This window comes from Xyrauchen texanus, chromosome 17 (genome assembly GCF_025860055.1).
Source record: "Xyrauchen texanus isolate HMW12.3.18 chromosome 17, RBS_HiC_50CHRs, whole genome shotgun sequence".
NCBI classification, from domain to species: Eukaryota; Metazoa; Chordata; class Actinopteri; order Cypriniformes; family Catostomidae; genus Xyrauchen; species Xyrauchen texanus.
The window spans coordinates 37547144-37561747 of NC_068292.1; the positions used below are offsets into that span (position 1 = coordinate 37547144).

Here is a 14604-nt window from a genome sequence, read left to right on the forward strand (position 1 = left end):
GTATTAAAATTATATGCGTGACCATATACTAAAGGGGCGGTCACACTAGGCTTTGACCATGCAAAATTACTTTAGATATCGCATTGGATATAGACAACAAGATATGATGTTCTAGGGGCTCTGTTTTTACTAGATAATATATCACATATAACATTATTACATTCAAAATGGCAACATTTATCATGTACTCCAACTTTCCCAACACTCCAAACCAAGAAACTTGGAAATTAGTTTCCTTTGTAGTGAGACAAAGAGGTCAATCTGTGAACGTTCAGATCCTCTAATGGTCAAACGTCTTATGTTAATTCGCAAAGAAAACTTCACAGAGCGAAATGTGAAACTTCCTCACGTGTGCTTGAGTTTGCATGTGTATGAATGAAAGTGAATAGAGTGCAAAGATTTTCTGCACCTTAAGAGTCTAACATAGAGTAGAACTATGATAACAGCGTTTTATCTGCACATGTATTCTGTGTTTTCAAAAAACAGTGTCTAGTTTTTACCTATGTAGTACTTCATTTCAGTGTCGTGTTTGTTCATGAGCTCTAGAAGCCGCAGCTCGATCTGGGCCTGGTTCAGGAAGGCTTTCTTGTTCTTGATTATCTTGATGGCCACCCACTCCTGCTCGTGGTGGTCATAGGCTTTCACCACCTACACAAAAGAAAGAACAAAAATCAGCATTTAAATAGCAGGACACTTCTTGTTTTACAAGAGAAATAAAAGTAGAAAAGCAGTATGTCTTTTTTTAATTAGTTCAACGTTTAAAAGCAAGTGACTTTCTGTATATAGGGCTTCAATTCTCCGTAATCACACACACACAAAAAAAAATATATTTTATATTTTATAAAAAGCCTATTCTATTTTGTTCATAAGAGTAGGACTTACCTGTCCAAAGGAGCCCTTGCCAATAAGTGAGTCGATCTCGTAACGGTCCAGCCACTTCTCCCCGTTTTTCACAATGTAGTCATAGTTGTCATCGTCGTAGCCGTCGTTGTACACCTTGCGCTCTTTTTTGGTGCTAGGGTCCTCAGGGGGAACCTGTTGGGCTCGCCGTTTCTTCTTCGTGTAATACACCTGGAAAGTGTAGGATACAGCATGCATGACTGGTGTGGCGGAAGGACCCACCCCTCCCTAAATTCATCGCCACCCTGCCTCTTCTAAAGGCAATCTTTCAGCCATGCTCACAACAGGCTCAGTTAGGAGGGAGGAGAGGCGCAATTCAATAAACAGCGTGGATGATGAGGTTCACTTGATGTGAATAGAGTCTCATCACCGCTGCCTTTAAAACACAGAGCGCATCTCTCCTCAAGTGATCAGTATCTTCTGTGCATGTATGCTGTCATCCTCGCAGGTCCAAAAGTAGAGCGGGGAGGGTACAGGCCGAATTAGATGTGTTGCCAGGGAAGAGAGCACTCAATCGCAGCCGACGGGCCAGGAAGCAAGGCCACTTAGGCCGCCCGCCTAAGACGCCAGCGCCCCAGACCCAGGAGGAGAGAGTGTGTGACCGCCGGACTCCGCCCATGTCTTGCACCAGCCTATTGGCACTCCCCAAACTTCACCAACACCCTTTCACTGTGAGGATACCAGATTCCCACTTTGTTTTGTATACTTTTCACATGGCCACTTCATTTTCTCCCTTTTGGACTTTTTATGTTGTTTATTAATTAAAATAAATGCCTCTCCGAGGCCTGCCCCACACCCACTGTGTCTGTCTCTCGTTCACCCCACCGGAATCTGCTGAAGGTTTACTATTTGCACCTCTGTACTACTCTCTATAGCATGGTTTCTCAAATCAGGTTGAGCAAATCCCTAAAATCCATATTTTAAAAGGGTTACATTACTTAAATATTAGGGGTACTTCAAGTAAATGATTTAGGTCATAGAGGTTTAGCATACCAGCACTCTATATATATCTATATACTCTATATATTTATTAAGAGAGCTACCTCACTAAACAATTATTGGGGAATTCATATGATCAGTCTTAACAAAAACTTAAATGCCAGGATGGCTTACCTCATTGATGTGCTTGTATGTCTTGATGAGATCGACAGAGAGTTTTCGTAGCGGCGCGCTGGCGGGATCTCGAAAACTCGGGGGTATCCTTCTCTGCAGGATGGTCATATCTGACAGCACCTGCACAAACCAAGAACACCAATAAGAAGAGAGAAAGGACAAAAGAGGCAAGGTAATAGGAAAGAGTGTCTTCTCATAAATTAAAATAATCTTTCAAATACAATACTTTTTGTACATTTTTTTTTAATGTTGCTATTTTAGCAGTTTTTGACAAACCACACACAATCTTTGTGGAATTATAAAAATATAGTGGCTCCAAAAAGTATTGACACTTGTAAAATGTACAACTAAAATGTTTTACTCCTAATTAAATGAATAGTAAATTAATTTTGTAACATTTGTATAAAATATGAGCATTCATATGAGATGAAAACTTATCAGCAAGTCATATTAAAAAAGCCATTTTATTCTACATGTGGTGAGTCCCCTAATGGGGGCTGCCATGTTAGGATTGCATAACCAGCCAAATACTACTTGCTTTATCTCAGAAACCGCCCTTGTATTGGACACTTTCACCCATGGATTCAGTTAATCATGGCTTACTGTGAATAGTTCTACAATGGCATCGGTAACAGAAAACTACTGTGTTTGAAATATGATGCTGCATCCATGCCCCTATGTGTTATTGTAAGTAGGGATGCACCGATCCGATACCTTGATCGGTATCAGCTCTGAATTTGAATAAGAAGCAAATTAAACTACTGTGAACTTGCCTGCAAACAGACACATACAGGATTCCTGGAGAGTTCAGAATGTCAAAATAAAAGCATCAGGGTTAAAAAGTTAAAAGTGTATGATTGTGATATATTACTATTATAATAATATATTATTATTATCACCGGTTTACAAATTATAATAGTATTTAAGTTGAATGGGCTCCAAAAAATAACTGTGTGAATGAAAAGTGGACTGACAACAAAAGAGATCTGAATCCTTTAATGTTCAGATACAAGTTTAAACATTTTTGTTTTCTGCTGATGACTTATACAGGAATTACTTTAATTTTGCTGCTACATTATCCAGTGTACTAGTTAATAATAAAGTGTTTCTTAATCAGCTATTCATTTATATTGAAATGTGTAGTTAGAGGTTTGTGTTTCTTTACATATTAAAGAGTACTCCCAATTAGTTCAACACAAGAATGTAAAGATATTCTAAACTGATTATGCAAAAAACAACACTGGTATCGGATCGGTCGATACTGAGATGTCCGATATCGGAATCGGAAGAGAAAAAGTGGTATCGGTGCATCACTAATTCTAAGTCCATATTTACCATCATAACATAATCAAAAAAGTGCACCTTAAAAATAAATGCCCCATGCTTTTATATTATGGTATCTAATGCAAATGCCATTGATACATTTTTGACTTAAGTGTGCAAATAAATTTGGAGGCCACTGCGTGTATAAATGTTTAGCATATAGTTGAAGGAGGGTGTGTTTCTGGTACCTGCTGCTGGTCAGCCATGGAGTGGATGTTACTGAAGGAGGGGTGGCTGTGCTGGCTCGACATGGTTGGCTCAGCGGGGGAGAAGCCCAAGGCGGCAGGCTGGCAGAGGGTAGAGGAAGGGGGCTTGCATCCTGAGCTGCTTCCACCTTTATGGGGGGGGCGAGAGGTATCAGAAGACACATTCCTAATGTGCATCACAATAATATTGACATGGGTGTGGGGAGAAACGCTGCACTGCAGTAACTATGGACACACTCAGGCACCATATCAGAAGAAAAACTAAAGGTATTTTCGCAGCCTCTAGTGAAGAGATCTTTGAAATCTTCCACAATCTCATGGAATATTGGTACTTTAAATGAGCGGCTTTTTTCTCAATATGCTCCAGTTTAATTTTGGCTTTGGAAATGTAATCAGTTTCTCAGGTCAGCATGACAACACCAGCTGAGATTGTGTGTTAGAGTAAGAAGGTGTAATATTCTGCTCTACACCTACAAAGCCCAGATAATAGTTTACAAATCAGAATAATTCTCAGAGTATCTGAGCAGCAGCATGTACTTGTAACAGCTATAGGTTGATATTACATATACGCCATAAAAATAGTGTACAGCAGGTATATGCAAACCCAGTGGAACAAAGAAAAACAGCCTTGTGCCACTGCAAACCTCAGCAGCAGATGGGAGTGACTAAGAAGCAGAGCTATCCATGGTCCTGAGCTGCCATTCATTGGCCAAGAATATGCTGCAGGTTTTGCCTCTGAATACAGCGTGTAGATTTGACGAGTTCTGACCTCATATACCTCAACTGGTGCCTAAATTACAGGTAAACATACATATCAGTATGTATAGAGCAAGTACAATGGCAAAACAGCAAACAAGCCAATAACCAATAAATCTCCAGTCACTCTGCACAGACAGCATCAAGCATAACTAGATTTTTACATTTTCTGAAGGAAACCTGAGTGGTATGCACTGCCACAATGCTAAGATGTTTGCTAAGGTGTTCAGAGTGGTTGTTATGTGGATGCTTACTGGCGTACTTTTTGTTTTGTTTTGCTTGTTTTATCGTATGCCACAGGGCTGATAAAAATATACATTTTCCAGATAATCGTGATTTTCATTTAAATGGTTCCGATATGGTTTATTAAAATTGCAAGGTCGATTTTAATATTGGGAAATCTTTATTGATAACCAGCCCTACTTTTTCAGGTAAGAATTGCAAGTCTGACAGCTTAGAAAAGTAATAGCACAACACGAAAGTGGATATGCACGTGTGAGGAGGTCAGGACATACTTGCATTTGTAAACTTTAAGTCTGAAGGAAAATAAAGATCTTTACAGGTCTAAACTCCAGAAAACAAATAATTCAGTACCTCACAGCAGTAGTAGCATAAATGCACCAACCACCTGTGTATGTCAAACAATGTATACTTTGAAAGGCTGAGCCTCTGACTGTACACAGATACGAAGTGTTTGCGTCACAAACATCAACTGCATAGATAAATACGAGACCTTTCAGAAAGTAGGCCAGTGAAGTCATGGAGCCAGTCTTAGAACAAGTCCAAATAACTAAACTACAGGCTTATAAAGAATTAATGCTGTCCCAAATTTGATAGACGGAAATTTTAAACTACAGGATGCAATATTTCTTCCACCCACAATGATCCGATAGAAAGTTGAACATTTATAATGTAAAAAGGAAGTATCAGACATTTCAGGAACTGGCAAGAATGTGCCGAGAGTACAGTAATTATGTCAAATTGCTGAGTGCGGATGCAAGGATGTGAAAGTCAGACGGGGGATATGAAATGGATGAGATATTCCATGGCAAATGCTTTTATTGCTGCTTTTAGGGGCTGACAGGTGATGAGTAATGTTGGTGAAATTGATCAATGACACATTACAACTTGAAAAGCCTGGTGAACAATGGCCATAGCTTAAACAAAGTGCAAAACGACACATCTGACCACCATCAACCCCAGAGAGTGATGTTAAGCATTGCTGTTACATCCCCATAGGAGGAGTCCTAGCATAAACTCACTGACAGTAAAGCTGCATGGATAGAGCAATACACGTGACTCATCTCTAACAGGTTTCTTTCTGCTCAAATGCTGTTGCAATTAATGAGAATGCACAATTAATGCCCACATGTTTCATTGCAAGACCTGCTAAACAGCTACTACACTAGCAACAGTAATACTGCATTGACAGTCTTTTATAATGCCCTGAATGAAAATGCTTTCACTCATTTCCTTTTTTTCACATGTCCTCATTTTTAGATTGACACGATGACTGTTAAACTGAGCAATCTGATGAACACCAGAATGTCTTTTTCACACTGTACCTTTAAATGCTGAAATGAACACATTGAGAACTTCCTGAGTGTGACATCCCCCTTCCTCCACTCTGATTGGCAGAGGTCCCCTCCCTACTGATTGGCTGCTGGTATCCAAGGGCTGGGCGGTGAGGTCTCTATAAATAAACCTGGTAGCTTGTGCTGTATCAGCAACCATTCCCACAATGCCGCTCTCACCCTCCCTTTCCCCACCTGTTACCTACCCCCTTCACAGTCTAAACTCATCTGGCAATAGAACTCAAATAAATGCGGTTTGCAATGCAAAAGAATATTAATAAAATAAATCAGCCGAGGGCACATGCTCATCTATAGACACACAGGTCCCTGGGTAGAAGTTACTGTCACATTTGCAAGTGTCAGATCAGGGTTGTTAAATATATCAGATGGTGGATGAAGTAATCATCTGCTGCAATTAACCATGCACAGACTCACCTCACTCCACAACCCCACAGCTGACCAAACACAGCTGCCAATCAGGGTGTCACCATGGCAACAGACCAGCCTACTCCCTGTCTCTAAGGCACAGGAAGAGGATGGTTGTGTGCATGCGAACAGCTGAACTCCCCCCTCCCCATCGCTCCCACCCTCACCCTTCCCATGTCCGTATTGACCCCCTATCTTATTCCCTGTTAGGGTAATGGGAACACTGGTGCTACTGAGCCAAAGTTGGACATGCCATGATAGTCATGAGATGAAAGGAGGGCAGGAAGGTGAAAACACAGTTTGATTATTATTGTCTGATTAAGAAAGCACTATCCTCTAAAAGAGCTCATATATTTTCCCTTACATATCTAAAAAACATAAATATCAGTCTCTTTTAAATGGAGGGTAAACACAAGCCTACACTACTGCAATGGTTGGGAAGTATGGGTGGCTATTTTGAGCAGGAATGGGTTAGCAGGGGTGCAGAAAAAAGATGGCATGGATAAGATCTGCTTAATTCTCATAGAACTTGGAAGAACTAGAGGAACAGATATGCCAATGTTCCTGATTGTGCCATTTTGGAAGACCAAAATTACATTAACCTGATTAGAAAAGAAAAAACGGGGAAACATCATTGAGATCTTCCTCAATAGGGCTGCTGCAAAGATTTCAACATTTCCACTATGTTCAACACCCCTAACAGTGCTATGCGATAACCCCATCCAACCTTTCCTGGCAGCTAAACCCCAAACATTCCCACAGCAAACTTTAAACAGTCAGACCCCCTAACTGAGTCAGTCCCCACACTATTTATAAAAGCCATCTGGGTAGACACCTCAAACAGTGACACTGGTAAATTGAGAGCTTACACAGGGCATTAAAAATAAAATAAATCCCCCATCTCAAAATACATCATTACCTTTGGATGTATGATGACCATCCACAGCAACAAGCAATACTAAAACAAGCACAGCCCTGCCCGTACGTAAAAAATCCAAGTAACTAACCAATGTTCAAAACCAGTGGCCGAACAATATGCATTTTTAAATTGCCAATGCCTAGAGAGCAGAGTGTATGGTAGCCGATGCAATGGCGTTAAATGCATAATTCAATTTATTGACAGCAAATGAGATTTAAAAAAAACACAAAAAAAAACAGTATTTACTCAAAATTGACTCATACAGAAATTATTTGTTATTCAAGGACCAGGCTGACAGTAGATGTAGACAGTGGAAAGGACACAAGTAAGAGCTAACTCTCCATTCCATTTTTAGAGCTACAAAAGGTCTGATCACCTTTCACTTGCATTGTATGTCCTTCAGACCAGAGATATTCTTTTTGGGTGAACTATCCCTTTAATGCTATGGTAAACTTTGTTTTTCCACTTGCCTTTCAGTCTTGAGCACGGACGAGTGCTCAGCCTTTCAACGTAGATGCTTTTGACCGAGAGCCCATACAGATGCATTCTGTGCATGCGCACTACGACTGCTTTGTGATACTCTTTAGTACAGCCAATGCCAGGCGAATAAGTGGATGTCCCCCATGTGTATAAAAAAAATAGGCTGCATGTGAACTGTCAGCGCATACTGTGCTGATGCCCAAATTTGTGTAAAGTGCACTGAAAACCAACCTTTGGCCTTCAATCAGCCAAGCGGACACTGTTATCAGCCGACACAGAAAACCTAAAAAATGGCCAAATATCATCCAATTAATTGGCTTGTAACAAATATCGGTCTATCACTATGTAAAACAGCTTAGAAAAGTTACCATTTGTACTGCCACACCTTTATCCTGCATTTCCATTGTTTATTATCCACAGCATTACAATCACCAATGTGTGTTTAATGCTCACTTGTCATAAACATATGCATGGTAACTGCTGTAATGTACATTTGCTGAGTCTCCACCCCTCTTTATCCTTGCATTTCAAACACAAGCAGCAGGACCATAAGAAGCTTACGTGGTGATCTCTCGATGAGACTGCACCTTCACAGCTCAAGGCGACTGTGAGCTCACATTAACAACAGACTGGCTAATCTAAAGTGACCAGCACTAATCAAACGCCCCTTGAATAAAGAGCCACTTGCTCTGGTGGAGGTGGATGTTGATACAGAATCAGAAGCAGGCTTATTCACAATGTTTACTTTTTCTTGAAAAGAGGAAAGCAAGGATGATGCAAGAGAAAGAGAGAAATGTGAACACCTGGACAAAAGTGTGAGTGAAAATAGGATATTGGGGAACAAGAAGGGAAACATTGCTTGGGTTAGAAAATTCTGTCATCATTTACCCTCATGTTGACTGTCTTTTCAACATGGAACACAAATGGACAGCCTCAGTCACCATTCACTTTCGTTGCACAGAAAAAGATGCACTGAAAGTAAATGGTGACTGAGACTAATATACTACCTGCCTAACTTGTCCTTTTGTGTTCCATGGAAGAGAAAGTCATTTGAGTTTGGAACAAACATGGAGCGGCTGTGGCTCAGGTGGTAGAGCGGGTTGTCCACTAATCGCAGGGTTGGCGGTTCGATTCCCGGCCCACACATGCCGAAGTGTCCTTGGGCAAGACACTGAAACCCAAGTTGTCCCAATAGCAGGCTAGTGCCTTGCATGGCAGCTCTGCCATCATTGGTGTGCAAGTGTGTGTGTGAATGAGATGCAGTGTAAAGCGCTTTGAATACCGCTAAGGTTAAAAATGTGCTATATAAGTGCAGACCATTTACATGTAATGATAAAAGATAACAGAATTTTCATTTTTGGGTGAACTATTCCTTTAGTGTGGTTTCTGTGATGGGCTGGCTGCGTCAGGGGTAAGCTAGATGTTGGATGGACATGGTCTTGCAGGTACAATGCATGTGGTGAACAATAACATGTTTTTGTTCTGATTCAGGCCCTTCACTAATCCAGCAGAAGGTGGAGAGACTGAGAACCAATGAGCAAGAAGGGCATTTATCACTTTTCCCCTGAATAAGTGAAACAACAGATTTTATCAGCATGAAAAGATGACAATTATAGGCTGAAATTTTTCTACAATAGCCTTGTTTTGTACCCCAACACACTGTTCTTTATAAATAAGGCCATGTGTAGGTGAGTTTAATTAGGCTAAACTGATTCAATGAATCAGAACATTGAACAAAACAGAATTATTTGTGGTGCTAATGATGGCACGATGTATTTTGTTATGAGGGTCCACTAAGTTTGTGGTGCAGTCCATTTTAATAGACTGAACAGCTCTTAATGCTAAGAATTTTTTTAACTAAAGGAAAATCTCGGGGTATCAAATCCCTGTAAAAATAACATACAGTTTAAAAACTACACAAAACACTTTTCAAACCTTATCTGAATCAACTTCTTTATGCTGCCTTCACGTAATTATGGAAATTATTGTAAACATGAGTTTCCCACTCGGAAGTTGCACATGTGACCCCTCAAGTCGTAATTACGACTAGGAAACTCAAATAATTTTGATACCTGAGTTTCCGAGATGGGAGGAATCCTAAACTTTCAACATGGTGAAGAGTATGGTTTCTGTAGTGAATGACAGATTTTATTAATTTGTATAAATACAGCTACTTGTTTGCTCTTACTGTTTTGGTCATTTTCATTTATGTATATCAGCAACCATTTGAAGAATGTTGTACATTTTTACACCGTAAAAATAGCTTGTACTTGAACAAAACTCCATTATCGTCAGCAAGCTGAGTAATACTTTTTATTGTGTCAAAATAAAAGTTTCCCAAGAAATATATATGAATGAATGTTTTTTTCCAACAACAAAGCACTTGAACATAACGTACTTGAAACTACCGCTTCAGAAGTGGGAAGTAGGATAAGTCAGATAGCACATGAAAGCAGCATTAATAATGAAAATGTTGTAATTTAATTTAATAAATATCTGTCACGTACCACTAAACTGTTTGCCTAAAATCCAAATGTAACAACGTCGGAAACACTACACATAACGATAAAAAGTATACATCCATATATCAAAAGTTCCAACACAAAGCCAAATCCTTCATATTTAAAAAAAAAAAAAAAAGGATATCTATGCTCCGATAGCCTTTATTTTGTGCTAACAAATGTAAAATTCGGTATTAACTCGGAACATGGAAAATGTTCTTCCAACTTAGGACAAAAAACTGGTGAGCGAGCAAACAAACATTAAAGGCAGCCCAAATGAAAGGGACAAAGGGCAAGGAGCGGACAAGGTTGTTTTTCTCTGTCTTGCAGACCAAACTCCATGCACCTTGGTTCAGGGCTGAGATTGACTGATGTGATGTCTTTAGTTGTCCAATCAGCTAAAACACTTCCTTTGCCATGTGGATACAGAGGCCAATAAGACTTCCTGTAACTTCCCTGAACCCAGTGGGTTACTTGCTCTTATATCTATTTTCAAGAGTTACTCAGGCGTCTGAAAAGCAGTTATACACATAATGCTTGACATGCCAGACTGGGTTGAGGGGACAAAAATAGCAATAGGAGAGAAGTCAGTTGGATACACAGATAAAAATAAATTAAGAAGAAAATGCAGAAACACTCCAGATGTAATCAAACAACTAAGACTCTGTTACTTATCTCCCCAAACCTTAGATCAATATATTAACTACAGTTATAGGCAATAATAGGTATGAACAATCAATACCAAACAATTGTGGTATGCATCATAATGTAGGATGATATTTTAATAGAGCTAAAATGTTGAAGAGGACCTCATTAGCAGGTAGCAAGCTATAGGACAGACAGCAAAATTTCTAAACCCTTCAGCAATCCAGTCAATTGTCTTCAACAAATTTGTGTCCATATCAAGCCTACTGTACAAGCTGTGCATCAAGTGTGTTTTTTTATTAAACATTTTTAAACAGTCTCATGACAACTTTTACCTAGTGTCAATGCAACGCTTTATATTAAGAAAGGAAACATCAGTGAACTAATTTGGTTTCTCATTCCATCTTTATTTATGCAATGCAAATCCCTAATGTATGTCATTGACCTGTAATGTGCTTCCCTAGTTTCATTCCAAAACCCTGATGTTTTCTTTATTCTCTGGTACACAAAACGTACTACTTACGTTTACGGTTAAACATAGGAAAAATTTTAATAACATTATTTGTTGGTTTATTCTTCTCTATGGGAGTAAAATTCATACATAGGGCTGAACGATTAATCAAAATATAATCTAAATCCAAATATGTCCCAGTGCGATTATCAAATCGCAAGGGCTGTGATTTAGTTAAATAAATAAATAGTCTAAATATGTTGCCTGCTGTGCTGCGATTATGTGTGCAGCGTGATGTGTAGCGCTTTCTTAAACATGTAAACGGGGTCAGTGTATTACACATGTGGTTTCAGAGCAGTTCTGTGCTCGATACACTCAAATTCTATCTATCTGGTGCTCTGAGCGACTAATGGCCTCTGAGTTTAGTTCGCTGTGCTAACGTGTGCTGGTCGCAAGTGCCCCAGAATTACTTTAATCGCACATTTGAGCAATTTCACATAACTATGTTTGACCACTACGATATTTCTAAAACAAAATTAAATAACCCCATGACAGTGGGTTTTTGTGTACAGCAAGGGAGATGGAAGCATTTCACTGGATTAAAAGGCTGTTGTCATCTCTCAACTACAAGCAACCGTAACTTCCGTTCCTTCAGTTTCTTCCAACAAAATATGCCTTGAGGGTTTAGCCGGACTGCATAGCAATGCCACAAGCAAGTTAAGAAATAAATTACTTTTGTATGATATTAATAATAATGATTATTATTATAAAATAATATATTTCTATAATAATTTCTTAACATTATTATATTGCAATAATGTTTCATAATATATTTCAATTTATATATATTATAATTCAAGTTGGCTTTGTCACAAAAACATAATGAAAAATGAGCTGAACCTTTCAGAGTACAAAGTCAAAGTACAGAGCAAAAAAATTGAAATTTTCCCGTGTTTCACGGTTTTATTTATTTATTGAGAGGACTCAAGTCAAAAAACTAGTGATCGACTGATATGGGTTTTGTAATGGCTAATGCTGAAATCCAGAGTGAAGGGTGGCCAATAGGCTAATACAATGCCAATATATCACACAATTTAATATAGTAAATACCATAAACAAAAAATGCAAAAAAAAATTTAGAAACTCTTATTTAACACTATATTTTCTCAATTTCACACAAAACTTTGACTATGTAAAAAAGAATCTACATTTATTTTCTAATTGTATTTCAAATGGTAGATAGCAGTTTCTTCTGATTTCTTTTTAGTCATCAAATTTGCACATTTTTATATATTAGGAAGAAGGAAATAACAGTACACACAGTAGTCCAGCAACCATGGACCGAATTTTATTTTATCCTCTTTTCGCCCCCAATTTGGAATGCCACTACTTAGTAGGTCCTCGTGGTGGCACGGTTACTCACCTCAATCCGGGTGGCGAAGAACAAGTCTCAGTTGCCTCCGCATCGGAGACAGTCAATCCGCGCATCTTGTCACGTGACTCGCTATGCATGACACCGCGGAGAGTCAAAGCATGTGGAGGCTCATGCTACTCTCTGCAATCCATGTACAACTTACCACACGCCTCATTGAGAGTGAGAACCCCTAATCGCGACCACAAGGAGGTTACCCCCATGTGACTCTGCCCTCCCTGCAACCGGGCCAATTTGGTTGCTTAGGAGACCTGGCTGGAGTCACTCAGCATGCCCTGGATTCGAACTCGTGACTCCAGGGGTGGTAGTCAGTGTCAATACTCGCTGAGCTACCACTGACTACCACCCCTGCTTGTACCGATTATTAAAAAATTCAGAATATCGTCCGCTTTATCGGTCGACCACTAGTGAAAACCCTTTCTAGAACAGTATTTGAGCGGTAAAGCATGGGAAGAACAGTTTAATTTTGGTCAAAAGAATGACACTTTTTTTTTTTTTTTTATCATATCGCAGTTCAAATCACAATATTTAAAAAAATACATTTGTCCAAATTCAGCCCTATATCTTTGTCCGAGCCACCTTGTATGATTTTTCCATCTAGTACAATTATTACTACTTGTCATGAGATTGGGTTAAACTTGCCGTGTTTTGTTCTTTGGGTGTGTTAACACAAATCAGGTCATTTAGTTTAAGTGGGTTTAACACTGCCACAGCATTACTCCAGAGGTAAACAAATGACCCTTCCCAGGATGCTAGATGACCTTAAATCGTAATGCTATTTCCAGACTTGTGTGGTGTGGGGGTTAGTCGGCTGCAGTGGCTATAGATAACTTGTTTGGAAACTTTCTTGAAATGGGCCAATTAATCAATTATATCGTAACTGCATTAAGCAGTTTAATGCTAGAAGGATAATTGAGTACCTTAATTGTAATCCTGAACTGACAACAGAATGGGAAGGACAGCAAATAATGATGGTTGGACTATGCCAGCCTATGTCTAACAACTCTATTGCAATTTTTCAATTTGTACAATTGGGAAGCAATGAATTGGTGGTCACTGGACTCCAACTTTTGTCAACATGTCAACATGTCAATAAATGCCATTTACTGCAGCTCCAAAACCTTAACAATAACCAATGTTACTTATTAGGTCTTCTTATTTTAATAATGTGACAGCAACAATATAGTGGACATTAATAAGCTCTAGATTTTTTTGTTCTCAAATAATATACCGCTGTGCTCGGTGTCATACCAAAGTCTTTCTAGCAAGTTAGTCCAATGGCGGCCATCTTTGGAATGCTCCTGGAAGACCATTTCCAGTCCTGTCAGTCGAATCACCATGTCAGTTGGAACAACGAAGTCTCAAAAAAGGGTAGTCAAGATTACGGTCAAAGAACATATTTCAAATCAGCAGTAAAATCTGACAACACTGGTGTCATACTTTACCATAGATTACGCTAAAAAACAAAATGTTCCCGGCTTGTATAGCTAATGCGAGTTCTCGAGATGATTGGTAGGTGATGTCTGTATCTAAAAAGTGACTGGCTCTTTTACCTGCAAGGCAAGACTTCCTTTCTACATCCGTTGACCATTGGGTGCTAGAGCCTCTTGGTTGGGCATGACAATTTTTCACATTCAATTTAATAGAAGTGACCTGTCTCTGCTAAATAGTCTCTGGTCATACTTCACGCATGCATGTATGTATGCACACGCACACAAACACACACAGAGAGATCAAGCGTAATGCTCTATGTGGTTTGTTTAGTATTTGAGCAACTGTGAACACTTTAATTCATTCTCCAGTGAGATTTCAGCTTGTAAGTATTTTAGCATTTAATTTGGAATGCAAATCTTAAAACACAAAGGAAGATCTCAAAGG

General features: G+C 39.2%; 1 protein-coding gene across 5 annotated transcripts in view; it reads right to left on the reverse strand.

Moving 5' to 3' along the window:
• LOC127658235 (dual specificity tyrosine-phosphorylation-regulated kinase 1B-like) overlaps positions 1-14604 on the reverse strand; it is a 79320-nt gene that overhangs the window by 15446 nt on the left and 49270 nt on the right. For all 5 annotated transcript variants that reach the window (XM_052147424.1, XM_052147423.1, XM_052147425.1 and 2 more), the window contains 4 exons: positions 3525-3670; positions 2014-2133; positions 883-1071; positions 501-648 (listed from right to left, as the gene is read on the reverse strand). In XM_052147424.1, coding sequence (XP_052003384.1) covers positions 501-648; positions 883-1071; positions 2014-2133; positions 3525-3587 — 520 coding nt within the window. In that variant the 5' untranslated portion in view covers positions 3588-3670. The remainder of the gene's footprint in view (positions 1-500; positions 649-882; positions 1072-2013; positions 2134-3524; positions 3671-14604) is intronic.